The following is a 14,951-nucleotide window of genomic DNA, read 5'->3' on the forward strand; positions in this document are numbered from 1 at the left end:
AGTCATACCAGCTCATTCAAACTTTACAAGATAAGCACTCAATTAAGAAAACGGAAGAAAGACAAATGAAGACAAAGGGAGGATAGGACAGAAAAGGGATTACACTAGGTATGGCATACAGGAAAGAAATAAGTTATCAGCTTCAACTGTGTTATAAAGTCCTTCCTCCTGCAAATTAAAATATGAAGGCAAAATGGATCCCGCTTTCCTTTACAATGTGAATTTTCAAAAAATTATCAAATAATAAGATACATACTATTCACTGTTAGCTTGGCTTTTATGGAGTATGATGAGCCAAAGTGATTAGAAATAACACATTGGTATTTTCCTTCATTGTCAAATTCAACCTTGTGCACTCGTAAAATGGTAGTGTACTCCATCACTTCAGCGCCTTGAGCTCGGATGTGTGCATAATTCTCAATTTCAGCATCATACAGCAGCTCATTGTCCTTCTTCCATGCAAAAGTCATTGGGGAATTACTGCTGCTGGCAGCTGAGCAGATAAAACTCACATTGGAACCTTTTATTGCTGACTGGGTTTCAGGCTGGACCGTAATTTGAGGTTTAGGGAAATCATCTAGGACAATAAAGGAGAAAAAACACAACTGTATGTCTCAAATCTGTGCGTCTTTGGTACTGTTATTACTATTACTACTACTACTTCTTATTTCTATAGAGCTACTAGACATATGCAGCGCTGTACATTAGTTCTGGTATAATACAGTATGTGAGGAATAAATGTCTGCATCAAAATTTACACAACTAGCTGACTTGCACCTCATACTTACATAAAAGCAAAAATCAAATATGAATACCTTAGTTCTTATTTATTTTCACATCTCTACTATGGAGACAAATTTTAATAGCCCACAGGAACAAAATCTGTGGGTTGTTCTACACCAGTAAAATGCTAGGCCCATTTCAAGAAAAATAAACTACATAGAAAAGCAAAGTTACTCACCTGTATCAGGTGTTCTCCGAGGACAGCAGAACACATATTGCCACATATGATATCACCCATATGTGGCAATTGGTGTCCTGTTTGTAAACATATCTAAAAACAGTATTCTGAATATGTACTTTATTCTCCTGATCTAAACACTGCCATCTTGTAATATAGCTAAGTAGGAACATTGTAAACCCTATGTGCGCCTTTTAGCCATCCTTAGGGAGTTTTCAGACAGGCCAATTTTCCCAGGTTAAATGAGTTTGAAAATTATCCTCTATATTGTTGCTTCAACCATTTCTGTGAAGTCAGAATCGGAATCATGGAGTTGGACTCGGAAGCAATTTTGGGGGGGAGTCAGAGTCGGCAAAACTATACAGCCAACAAATGCAGCTTCAAAATACAACATTATGATATATCGTAAATTTATAATTTTATACTTTTTATATATAGTTCAGGTTCTTTGTTCAAACTTGAAGTAAATATATTTTATGGCCTATTAGTCCTAATTTTGTAAATAAAGAAATATCCTATGTTTCTGTAATTAATCAAATTTCTCTTAGATATACTATACAAGGTCAAAATCAAAGCTGGAGTCAGAGCCGGTCAGTAGAGAACTAGAGGTATTTGGTTTGAAGGTTTGGTGTACTGACTCCACAGTCCTGGCTTCATCACAGTACCCTTATGTAACAGTAGTTGACAGATAGAAAATGATAAGCAGTGGTACTATGGGCCACATTATACCCCTCTTCTGCAGCCTGAAGCTGGTGTACTATGTTCAGGTCAAGGTCTAACATTTCAGCTCTTAGCAGAAAATTTCAGAAATATTTTTTTGTCGTGTGGTTTGCATGCACACATTAGGATTTTACCACAGGATGCCTCTGACACTGCGGTAAGCCCTTTTTAGCACACGGCCATTAATTGGGAAAATAGAAAATCAGCTATTTTCTGGCTGCGGTAAAAATGGCCTTAACACGCGGGAAAGACCCGTGTAAGGGTGTGCCAAGGTCACATTTTACCGCAGCTTAGTAAAAAGGACCCCTAAGTGAAAGTCCTTTGTGGAGGTAGGGTTGAGAAACTGCCTGCATATTCTTTACAAAATAGATATTCAGGTAAATTAACTTGTAAAAATTGTGTATGATAAAGAGTAGGTGTAAATTCAACTGCAAAAATTGCTGGGGTAATTTTCAAAAACTCAAACATACACAAACTTTCATTCTGAAAATTCATCAGTGCCTGCATGGGGAAAAAGTTATGCACATATTTAGGTGTATACTCCTACAAAATTAAATGCCACTATTATGGGTTCATATTTTTTCCAACCAGCTGTACTCTTGAAATTATGAAACTATGGAAGAACCAATCATGTCAGGACAATTACATACTCAAGAACATACCATAGAAAAAAACAGAAAAATATCAAATTGTGCATCCTAGAAGGTCCTCATTTACTAAAAGCTTCTCTCCCATTCTTATGTCTTAAGACAAAAGCTTTGTTGGTGTCCACTAGCAATTTTTTACCAAACTGCGAATCAAAACGGCTTTAGTACATCCTTACATGGGTCACTCATGTGTGCTAAGCCCATTTTTACTGCAGGGATAAAATGACAGCATTTTCTATTTTCTCTATTAATGGCTATGCACTAATTTTCCCATTACTGCATGGCCATTAGTGCGCCCTACCACCACCTACTTGTAGGCAGTAAGGGTTCATGTTCTAATCGGTTAGCATGTAGTAATGTAGCTAAGCTAACCAATTAGCTCAGTACACGCCTACTCTCTGCCCCTAGACCCACCCCAGCACTAAAAAATAAATTCTATTTATTTTAGCACATGGGCAGCTTGCGCTGATCCCAAAACTACCTCAAGACACCAAAACGTGCTCCAAGGTAAGCCCTTTTTTGCTGCAGTAAGCTCAAGTTAGTGCTTACTGTAGCTTAGTAAAAGAACCCCTTAACCTACAGTAAAAATAAATGTGAAAAATAGATAACAAAATATATTTTCTTTTCATATTTTCAGTAAATCATTGAAATAATGTATTTAGCTACCATGTTATTCCACTTGGAGGAGCATTTTAAATATGTCATCTAAATCTGATTTTGGACGTTTTGATGAAAACGTCCAAAATCAAGTGATGAACATAGCGATTTTCGAACCAGAAAATAACTTTTGTTTCAAAAATGGCCATTTGCTAGATGCTTTGTAGACATTTCCCTATAGCGTGACTTAAATTGCACACACAAATCCGGTCATATCCAGGATTTACGCAATTTAATTACTTAACAAGCCAATCAGCGCCGATAACTGCCACTTAACAAGCAATTAACACTAATTGGCATTAATGAGAATTCACATGAACGTGCTAAGCATATTCTGTAAAGTGGTGCATGTAAATTCTAATGCGCACTGCCAAAAAGGAGGGGGGGTGGCTATGGGAATGGAATGGGTGGGTCGCAGGTGTTCTGAAAATTTACATGCAGGGTTATAGAATACACCTAACTTAGGTGCCAAAACTTGGTGTAAATGGACATGCCTAGAGTTAGTCGCAGGCATGGCCGCTAGGCATATTCTATAAACCCGCTAAGTGTATTCTATAAATTGCACCTAAATCTAGGCATCTATTTACAAGTGCCATATATAGAATCTAGTCCTTTGTGCTCAGTGTGTTTACTTTTGGACTATTTTTTTTTTAAATGTAAAATGTAAGGGGGGAAAAAACACACAAAAACAAGCCACTGGGATTTCTTGGGGCGGGGGCAACATTCTTAGTATATTGGCCCTACAGACATCCCAGCAGGGCAGGCACCCTAGGGGGTGCTGCAGCAGTCTTCACATAAAAGAGCTCAGGTAAACAATTCACCATTACCTCCTTATATTGCATGAGGATCCCTCAAAAACTCACCAAAAACCTACTGTACCCAACTGTGCACCACTACAATAGAACTTATGCCTGCAGGTGTCACCTATATGCAGGTGCAGTAGGTTTTTGGTGGGTTTGGGAGGGCTCAGACTTTCCACCAAATGTGTGACGGATAGAGTGGGATATGGGCCTGTGTCCCCTTCTCTACAGTGCACTGCACCGACCACTAAGCTATTTCAGGAACCTGCTTGCTGCTCTAATAGGACCGACCATAACATCTGAAGCTGTCATAGAGGCTGGTATGTACTGTTTCATCCACATCCCTCCAGTGGTCATCTGGTCATTTAGAGCATATTTTTGTGGCTTAGTTTTGATTGAAACAGGTCTAGAAAAAAAAAGACTAACTTTTATCTCTGGATGTTTTTGTTTTGTTCCATTATGGCAGGAAAACATCCCAAATGTTGGGAATGCCCAACTCCCATCCCCTTGTGATTTGGACATGCTATAGATGAACTACATATAAAAATGTCTTAAAATGAGTTTTGGAAATAGCGATTTGGACATTTTGGACAAAAAAAGGCTATCTGCTGCTTTGTACTATTTTTTGGACATTTTTCTGTTTCAAAAATGAGCCCCTTGATTATTTAAAACCAAGGGTCAACAAATAAGTGAGCTGTTTAATAAAGGGATGAGAAGGGGCAGATTTCCCCAATAGACAGAGTGAGTAGATGCCTAAGGCCAAAAGTTTGCCTTGGCACGTTCGGCATGACCCCAGCATTAATTTTGGGATGGCTGACCATGTCAACCACATTGTGGATCCTCCTATGACAACTAAAGCATGTAAGTTTGCAGGAAGTAGTGTGGTGGCTGCTGTGTTAGTCCACTCAAAATTACATAAAGGTTAATAAAGGCAAAACAAAAAGAAAATTAAGTTCATACCTTTTCATTGAATTAACAATTTTACTAGCCTTTGGAAGTTAAAACCCCCCTCTGCACTATTAAAAAAACTTCAAGAGAGATCTTAAAGTATTTTATTGTTCTAAGTCAATTTGGTTTACCCTTTCTACCTCCAGGAGAGGGGACCAGGTGAGTAACAGGCCCCTTATCTATCAACCCAACAGGAAAAGTGAATTTTTTGTGCTAACATCATTTTACCAGGGTTTGTTGTCTAGGGAGAATCTTCCAAAACATTTCCCATCTGCAGAAATCCCAATCTATCAACTCTGTCAATGGGGAAGGTCCGAGCTTTGGTGTCATTGTAGACAATATACTGAAATCTTTTAGTGTGCGGTGGCAACCAAAACAGCAAACAGAATGCTAGAAATTATTATGAAAGGGTGGTAAATAAGACAAGAATACTATAATGCCTCTCTATTACTCCATGGTGCGACCTCACATGCATTCAGTTCTGGTCACCAAAGGCCGTATCTCATAAAAGATATAGCACAATTAGTAAAGGTTCAATGAAGAGCGGCCAAAATGATAAAGGGGATGGAACTCCTCTCATATGAGGAAAGGCTAAAGAGGTTATGGGTCTTCAACTTAGAAAAAGAGATGGCTTCGAGGAGATAGGATTGAAGTCTACAAAATCCTGAATGGTGTAGAACGAGTAGAAGTGAATCGATATTTTACTCTTTCAAACAGTACAAAGACTCAGTAACACTCAATGAAGTTACATGGAAATACTTTCAAAACAAATAGCAGGAAATATTTTTTTAATCAATGAATAGTTAAGCTCTGAAACTCTTTGCCAGAGGATTAGTAACAGCGGTTAGCGTATCTGGGTTTAAAAAAGCTTTGGACAAGTTCCTGGAGGAAAAGTCCCTAGTCTGCTATTGAGACAGACATGGGAAAGCCACTGCTTGCCCCAGGACTGGTAGTATGGAATATTGCTACTATGTGGGTTTGTGCAAGGGACTTGTAACCTGGATTAGCTACTGTATGAAACAGGATACTGGGCTAGATGGACCTTTGGTCTGACCCAGTATGGCTATTCTTATATTCTTCTGGTTTATATGACCCCACCCCTCATCTTTGGAGCTTAAGTTCTACACAGCCAATCCTGCTGATCACATGCCTCTAAACTCATTGCCTACCTTCCTGTGGCCTTCAATTATGCTTTTCTGCCCTACTCACCAGCATGACCATGGCACTGGCCTAGCCTTTTCTGTCAACTGTTGTCCGTTAGCCTTTCCTAATTGCAGTTGTTTTGTTCTGTTCCCCTGTAACAAAAGTTTCTACTGTGACCAGCTATCTGTTATTAGGTGAAAGTGATGAGAGAGGGAGAGAAAAAAAAAAGTAGCATAACATCCTGATTGCTATACAGCAGTCTCCTTTATGTCTCACTGTTTATTAGTCACATAAAAGCCAACTTTTCAAAACGATTGGGGGTGATAAACTCAACACAAGTGAATTCTCCCTGATGAGAGTAATGGAGTTTGCTTAATACTTAGTAGTAGTTTTGACCAAAATGCAAGTGAAGATGTGGAAAAATTCTTTTCAGTCTTTTTTTTTTATTTTTCCATTTACAAAAGAACATAAAAATACATACCACTTACAAGTAGGTTTACATAAATTTCACAAAACATGAAAGATCACATCATATCTGGCAAAATAAAAACATAAAATCATCATAAGGTCTGAACACCAGAAGAAAAGTTCACCATAAGCCACAAAACTTAAGGGCCTTTTTACTAAGCCACGAAAGCATTTACGTGCACACAACGCATGCCAAAATGGAGCTACTGCACGGCTACCATGTGGCCCTTGTGGCAATTTCATTTTTGGAACGTGTCTGCTACGTGTGCCCAAAAAATATATTTTTATTTTCTGGCGCGCGTAGGTCATTACCAGCTGATTATCGAGTGAGACTTTACCACTAGGTCAATGGCTGACGGTAAGGTATCACCCAAAATGGACGCGCGTCAATTTTCATTTTGCTGCACATACATTTTCGGCAAAAATTTAAAAACGGGCTTTTTTACAGGCATGTTGAAAAATGGATTGGTGCGTGTCCAAAAACCGCACCTACACTACCGAAAGCCATTTTTCAGCGCACCTTAGTAAAAGGACCCCATAATTAGGTTTAAACTTCTTCCTGACGCATTTTACCAATAGAAAATCACCAATATTAGTGAGATTTTGTATTAGAATTAGAGGGTGGTCTCTGTATTATATTGTTTGTACTTGAGGAATAAACTTTTGGTTGAGGGATGTTACAAATATATTCAAATTTTTCAATAAAAATTTAAAGTGAAAAAAAAAAAAAAAGAAAGAAAATCACCAATAAAACATGATCTACTAATGAGAAGTATACAAAAGGTTTAAACTTACCACACACAAAACCATCAGGGCTAATGGCAAAGATACTTCTTTCTTTAAACAGCTGTGGATGAGCACAGGTGGCATTTACAAAGGCTTGAAAGTTGTTCTCTGCTATCCACTGTGGTAGCCATTTCAGCTGACAGTCACACAAAAGGCTTGATGTCACCAAGTGTCTGAAGAAAACAAAAGGGACGCTAATTTTTAGTTTTTTTTATAGAACAGAACTTAACAGTATAGACAGAAATGTTCATGCAGCCCTTTAAATACAATAAACTTGGGAGGAAGTGATGTCACGGACCTGAATGGCTGCCTAGGGGTCTAGCTCCGACGCAACCCTCTGTAATTGAGCTACAATAGCGCTCCTCAGCTTGTTAAACGGGCTAAATTTGGTACTATAACGTTCCCTGTGGTGTGTGGAACTTAATGCGAAAGTCCCCGTCGAAACAGATGGCGACGGCTCGGAAGGAGAGTGATCGTACCTTAGAGAAGCCAGCGCTCCGGACCACGCGGCGCCATGTGCTCTCATCTGCACCCGCCTCTCATTCCGACTCGGATTCAGCTCCCTCCCTGTGTGAGTCGAGTAAATCATCTGGTAAGCGAAGCCTGCCCAAAGACTTAGCGAGATTTTTATCGGAGATCCGCAAAGAAATCAAAGCTTCAAAGGAGGAAATCCTGGAAAAGATGGACGTGCTGAGCGTGGATCTCCGGGAGATGGGAGGCCGCGTGGAAGACCTGGAGGTGAGAGTGGACGAGAACGCCGAAAAGTTGATTGAGACTGAGACTCGTCTTTCGAAAGTACTTGCCTCGCATGCTGAAATGCAACTTAAATTAGACGACTTGGAAAATCGAGGGCGCCGCAACAATTTGCGGTTTCGCGGAGTTCCGGAAGTGGGGGACCAAGAAGATGTTGGCGCCATTGTAAAGTTGCTTTGTAGCAAGCTGATAGACTCTCTGGACTTTACTTTTGAACGCGCGCACAGAGCATTAGGAAGACGATCAGACAACAGACCACGAGATATAGTGGTCTGCTTTTCCACTTTCACCATAAAGGAGCAGGTGCTGCAGAAAGCGCGCCAAGTACAGCACATTGAGTATAACGACGCACAAATTAAAGTCTTCCAGGACCTTTTGGGCGCACACCTTGTCCCTGAGGAGGGGGATGAAGCCAGCGTTGGAAGCCCTAATGAAGCATAAAATTCCCTACAGATGGGCTTTCCCCTTTGCCCTTTGCTTCACGACAGGAGGGCGTTTGTATCGAACCCGGTCCCTGGAGGAAGTGTGGAAGATCTTACGATCCGAGGGACTGGTGACCACAGATGGCCCACCAGCGGAATTGGACCCGACTACGCGAGCCAAGCTGCAGAAATGGCAGCGAGTCCAGGGCAAGGTGAAAAAGACTCGGACAGGCACCTGAATTGACAGCATGAACCTGTACGGTGATCTATAGTGGAGAGCCGTGTTAACCTGTTTATGTTGAATATAATTATATAATTAAGAGTGAAGGGGACGGAGAATTTGAAATGTATGGAAAGAGTATTGGAAAAGGGCGATCTACTTTCACATGGGGGAGGGTTTTGTAAAACAGAAGAGAGACTATAGAGTGATAAGCAGGGGTAAGGATGGGGGGGGGGCGGAGGGAGGGGTCCTGGGTAGCTGATTGGGTTAATGGGTTCTTCCTTTTGCATTCCTAGACGGGGGATTAAGAACCTCGCTAGTGGAATTAAGGGAGGGAGGGGGAGGGTGGGAGGGAGTATAGGGGGGGGTGGGGGGGTCTTCTACCAGGGAATGTATGTGTTACGGGGTATAGAAGGGGGGCTGAAGAGTTTTACTATCTGCGGAGGGTTCGGTGCAGGAGAGGAGGGGGTCTGGGTAAATGAGGGTCTGAGTGTTAACCTTGCTTTGTTTTATAGGAGTGATATATTGAGTAAGCTTAATGTCTGATTTCAAAGTGCTTACTTATAATGTAAAAGGGCTCAATTCTCCATACAAGCGCCACGCCCTTCAGCGTGAGCTGCGCTTAATGTGCCCGAAGGTGGTGTTTTTACAGGAAACGCACATGTTACCAAAGCATGAGGAGTTATTGGCTTCCAAAATGTATCCGGAAGTATACTGCGCCTCTGATGTCAAAGGGGGGAAAAAAAGAGGAGTTGCTATCCTGTTTCATAGGGATGTCCATATACAGGTTCTCCACATGAGGAGAGACACAGCGGGGCGTTTTCTCTTTATGCATGTGCAGCTTGAGAGGGAGGAGTTTACTTTGGCCAATATTTACGCCCCTAATGAACACCAGGAAAGGTTTTTTAAGTACATTCACAGGGAACTGCAACTTTTCTCCCGGGGGAGGGTGTTCATGGCGGGAGATTTCAATGCAACTATGCAACCTGGACTGGACAGGTCAGCTCCTCCTGCTAAAGCTGATTATAACATTTCATGGGCTTTACGGAACTTAGTAGAAGAAATGGGGCTGTGTGACTGGTGGCGACTGTGTCATCCGAGAGGGCGAGACTACACTTTTTATTCTCAAGCACACCTGTCTTACTCTAGACTAGATTATGTTTTTTTAGACAAGACTCTTTCAGACGGAGGAGGGGAATCCGCCATTGGCCATATTACAATTTCAGACCATGCACCGGCCTGGGTGGTCGTTCCTTCTTTGGAGGGGGAGCGAAGAGGCCGCAGGTGGTCATTTAACAACTGCTTGTTGCAGGATCCTCAGATTGTAGCGGATTTCCTCCCGGTCCTGAAAGAGTACTTTGAGATCAACATGGACTCGGGGCCAGCTTTGAGCACTGTATGGGATGCCTTTAAAGCGGTGGCGCGAGGACATTTTATTAAGTGTGCTAGTCACAGAAATAGGGCCCACAGAGAGCGCCTGCTGAAATGTATGGCGCAAATTAGAGATCTAGAAATAAAATACAGGGCATCAGGTCGGGTAGCTGACTACCGCAAGCTGCAAGATGTGAGATTGGAATTGACAGCGCTACATGAGGAGAGCTTGAAGTTTGTTCATGCACGATTGAAACAGGTGTATTATGAAGGGACTAATAAGCCAGGGAGGTTGTTGGCTCGGAAATTAAGAAAGCTGAGAGCTGATAGACACATTGTGCGTGTGAAAGATGTGAATGGGAAAATGTATAATTCTGCCCAAATTAGAGAGCGCTTTGCTCAGTTCTATGAGTCTCTATACAGGGAGGATGCTGCCGTGCAGGTTGGGGGGATAGACCAATACTTAGCTGATAGAGGACTGGCTGTATTATCCGAATCGCAGAGAAGAGAACTGGATGATCCAGTGCAATTAAAAGAAGTGCTGCAGGTAATTAAGGCCTTGCCGACGGGCAAGGCGCCAGGCCTGGACGGCTTTACTAATGAGTTTTTCAAGAAGTTTGCGCGAGAACTGGCGCCTTGCTTGACATTGGTTATCAACTCGGTTAGAGACGGGCAGGCATTGCCTAGAACCATGTTAGATGCCTGGGTGGCGGTAATACCTAAGCCTCAGAAGGATGGCGCGGACTGTGCTTCCTATCGTCCCATATCAATCTTGAACACGGATGTAAAAATTCTTGCTAAGGTGCTTGCTAATCGTTTAGGGGGGTTGTTGCCTACCTTGATCCACCCAGATCAAGTGGGATTCGTGCCGAAGAGACAGGCCATGGACAATGTGCAATCCCGCAGGCTGGGCAATTTAATGTGGCTACCCAATAAATATAGAGGGCGAGTTGAGCGATTTCCTCCGACTGTGCAGGCCACTTTTTATTATTGGGATCGTATGTTTATTGAACGGCAGCCACCTGTCTCAGGGCTGGCACCTATAGCTGACAACCCGTTGTTCGGACCGAGCATTGGGAACCCTATCCTAGAGCGCTGGGCGGAAGCCGGATTGGATATGATGGGCCAGTTGCATGTAGGAGAAGACGTGGTTTCCTTTGAGGCCCTGAAGGATGACTTCCGGTTGCGGCAAAGTGATTACTACGTGTATTTACAACTGAGACATTTTTTGAAAGGGCCGGAATATGTAGCTTGCCTTAAGAGGGACACGCACCCAATGGAAGAAGTGTGCGTGCATTATCATAGTACAAGGGGTATGATCACCTTTCTATACGCGGCTTTGGTCGCGCACCAAAAGCCTTCACTGTTACATAGGAGAAGGTGGGAGCAGGAATTAAATTTTACTTTAACGGATGAAAAATGGTTACAGCTGGAAAGGGGGACTATGCGCTCAGCGAGGTCAGTGTCTATGAAGGAGAATGCAATTAAAGTTTTTTTCCGCTGGTACCTCACTCCGGCGCGTTTGCACCATATGTTTGTGCAGGTCCCTGAACGTTGTTGGAGGAAATGTGGGGCTGTGGGCACAATGGGCCACATATGGTGGACATGTCCAAAGGCAAAAGCGTACTGGAAGGCGGTGCAGGCGCGCCTTCAAAAATGGGTTGGTAGACCTGTACGGTGGCATCCACTAATATTCATATTGGGTCAGCGACCAGAAGGTCTCAGAGAACATGAATGGCTTCTGACAAGGGGAGCCTTACAGACAGCAAGAGTGAATCTGGCTCAGAATTGGAAGTCGCCTTTGGTGCCACCACTGGTACGCTGGCTTACCAAGTTGCGATATGTGTGTGAGATGGAGAGATTGACTGCAGTTAAATCTAAGGTCTTGCCTAAGTGGGAGAGAATATGGCTGCCATTCCTGAATGCCGAGTAGGGGGAATGTCACTGGACCGACTCATAGGAAGGAGTTTTACAGCATGGGACGGGGGGAGGGAGGGGGGGCTATAGGGTGGGGTTGGGTTAGGCTGGAAGGGGGTAGTTTCAGTACAAACATGAAAAAGTTGAAGTTACTTGAGGATCTCAGTTAGACTTGATACGAATTAAGATCATTGTTTACTTCTGTATTACCATTACCGTTACAATCTGGAAATGTTTCATGATGTTTATACTTTGTTATGTATCTAAATCAGTACAATAAAGACTTCTAAAAATTAAAAAAAAATAAATACAATAAACTAAATTAGTTTTATTTATGTTTATCATGCTTTCAAACAGGAATCCCAATAAATATGCCTGCTTATATGCATATGGCTAGTTACCATTAAGTGAGCCAGGACTAGGGCCGCCCACTTGTAGGGGGCCCCTGCTACTACACCTAAGGCCTAACAAATCACCCTCTCCTTCACCCCTGCGGTCCAGCATCTCTCCTCCCCTCATTTTCTGCTATCTGACATCTCTCCTTTTCTCTGCCCCCCCCCCCCCCCCACCCCAATCTACATTCAAACTTATCTTTACCACTATAGGTCTCTGATAGTGGCAGCACTTCACAGCCACTTCCTATGGCCAGCAATGGAGCCTTTCTTCTGATGTATCCTGCTCCCTCTGACAGAGGGAAGGCTCCAGGGCAGGCTGCAGGAAGTGGTTGTGAAATGCTGCCACTTTGCAATATTTAGCAGGAAAAGACACATTTGAAGATAGATGTGGGCGAGGGGGGAAGTTATAAGAAAAAGGGAAAGATGGGAGTGAGGAAGAGATGCCAGATCTGAGAACAGAGGAGAGGAGGGAGAGAAGAGGGAAGGAGAGGTATTGTAGCCACAGGCAGGAAAGGAGCGATGTTGGCAGTGCTTTTTTTGTAGAAAAAAAGGTGCCGGTACTCATTGTGGGCGGGGTCACCACACATGGCACCGCCCAATTATAGCCACACCCACATTAGCCACACCCCTTATACCAGCCATGGCGCATATAAACAGACATCATTGAAAATATTATACTAGTATAGGAGAAAAAATAATGTGATTTTTTTTCATTATAAATAATTTCTGTAAGCTGTTACAGCTCCAGTATACCCAGTGCAAAATAAGACAAATTCCAAATACTAAAATGAAAATAAAATGATTTTTTTCTACCTTTGTTGTCTGGTGACTTTGTTTTCTATCCATATTGGTCCCAGTCTCTGATTCTGCTGCTCTCTATCTGTTCTCTTAACTCCGTTTCCAGGGCTTCCTTTCCATTTATTTCTTTACTTTCCTCCTTTCTTCTTCTTTTGTTGCCCTGCATCCATAAGTAAAAGCTGGGTCCTCCTCCATGGAATTGACTGGAGGAGGTATAACATGGATCCAGCTTTTGCCTATTTTCTCCATCCATGTGCAGTTTTTCTCCTCTCTTCCCTTTCCCTCATCTCCATCCATGCGCATCTTCTTTCTTTCCTCCCCTCCATTCATGTCCAGCACTTCTCCTCTCTCTTTCCCTCCATCCATGTCCAGCATTTCTCATCTCTCTTCCCTCCTCTGTATCCATGTAAAGCAATAATTCTCTTTCCCCTCTCCTCCATCCAAGTCAGCATTTCTCCTCTCTCCTAACCAACTCCTCCATCCATCCATGTCCAGCAATTCTCCTCTATCTCCTGCTCTCCTCTCCATCCATTTCTAGCATTTCTCCTCTCTCCCCTCTCATCCATGTCCAGCAATTCTTTCTTCCCTGTCCTCCCCTCCCTGTCCAGCGATTCTCCTCTCTCCCCTCCATGTCCAGCAATTCTCTCTTCCCTGTCCTCCCCTCCCCGTCCAGCGATTCTCCTCTCTCCCCTCCATGTCCAGAAATTCTCTCTTCCCTGTCCTCCCCTCCCCGTCCAGCGATTCTCCTCTCTCCCCTCCATGTCCAGAAGTTCTCTCTTCCCTGTCCTCCCCTCCCCGTCCAGCGATTCTCCTCTCTCCCCTCCATGTCCAGAAATTCTATCTTCCCTGCCTTCCCCTCCATGTCCAGCAATTATCTCATCCCTGCCCTCCCATCAATGTCCGGCAATTCTCTCTCCCCTGCCCTTCCCTCCCATCCCGTCCAGCAATTCTCTCTCCCCTGCCCTTCCCTCCCATCCCATGTCCAGCAATTCTCTCTCTCTTGCCCTTCCCTCCCATGTCCAGCAATTCTCTCTCCCCTGCCCTTCCCATGTCCAGCAATTCTCTCTCTCTTGCCCTTCCCTCCCATGTCCAGCAATTCTCTCTCCCCTGCCCTTCCCATGTCCAGAAATTCTCTCTCCCCTGCCCTTCTCTCCCATCCCATCCCATTGATTTCCAGCAATTCTCTCTCTCCTGCCCTTCCCTCCCATCCCATTGATTTCCAGCAATTCTCTCTCCCCTGCCCTCCCCTCCCATTACTTCCAGCGATTCTCCGCCTCTCTCCTGCCCTCCCATCGACGTGCAGCGATTTTTCCGTCCCTCCCCTGCCCTCACCTCTCACATATCCAGCAATTCTTCGTCCCTCAGCATCCTCCTTCACAGCCTGCCAGCCAGCGTCGGACTCAGAAGCGAACGGTGCAGGCAGCGATTGGCTGGCAGCGTCGTAGCTTCCCTCTGAAAGTCCCGCCTATGCGTAAACAGGAAGTTGTAGGCGGGACTTGCAGAGGGAAGCTACGACGCTGCCAGCCAATCGCTGCCTGCACCGTTCGCTTCTGAGTCCGACGCTGGCTGGCAGGCAGTGAAGGAGGACGCTGAGGGACGAAGAATCGCTGGATATGAGAGAGGTGAGGGCAGGGGAGGGACGGAAAAATCGCTGCACGTCGATGGGAGGGCAGGAGAGAGGCGGAGAATCTCTGGAAGTAATGGGAGGGGAGGGGAGGAGGAGAAAAAGGTGCCGGTACGCCGTACCGTTGCGTACCGGCACAAAAAAAGCACTGGATGTTGGACAACTGGAGAGGAGAGGGAGAGATGCTGGACCATGGGAGAAGGTGAAAGGGGGAAATTCTACACCATGAGGGAACTGGGACAGGGAGCGCTGCAAGATTATTACCCTCTATACCAAGGGCTCCCCAAACTATTGTCCTAGAGCTGATGCTGAGGCTTGGGG

At 43.9% G+C, this 14,951-nt stretch overlaps 1 protein-coding gene across 3 annotated transcripts in view; it reads right to left on the reverse strand.

Moving 5' to 3' along the window:
• Positions 1–14,951, reverse strand: part of LRIG3 (leucine rich repeats and immunoglobulin like domains 3) — a 156,001-nt gene that overhangs the window by 42,932 nt on the left and 98,118 nt on the right. For all 3 annotated transcript variants that reach the window (XM_030216699.1, XM_030216698.1, XM_030216700.1), the window contains 2 exons: positions 7,140–7,303; positions 257–577 (listed from right to left, as the gene is read on the reverse strand). In XM_030216699.1, the coding sequence (XP_030072559.1) occupies positions 257–577; positions 7,140–7,303 (485 nt within the window). The remainder of the gene's footprint in view (positions 1–256; positions 578–7,139; positions 7,304–14,951) is intronic.

The sequence above is a fragment of the Microcaecilia unicolor genome, chromosome 10 (assembly GCF_901765095.1).
Source record: "Microcaecilia unicolor chromosome 10, aMicUni1.1, whole genome shotgun sequence".
NCBI classification, from domain to species: Eukaryota; Metazoa; Chordata; class Amphibia; order Gymnophiona; family Siphonopidae; genus Microcaecilia; species Microcaecilia unicolor.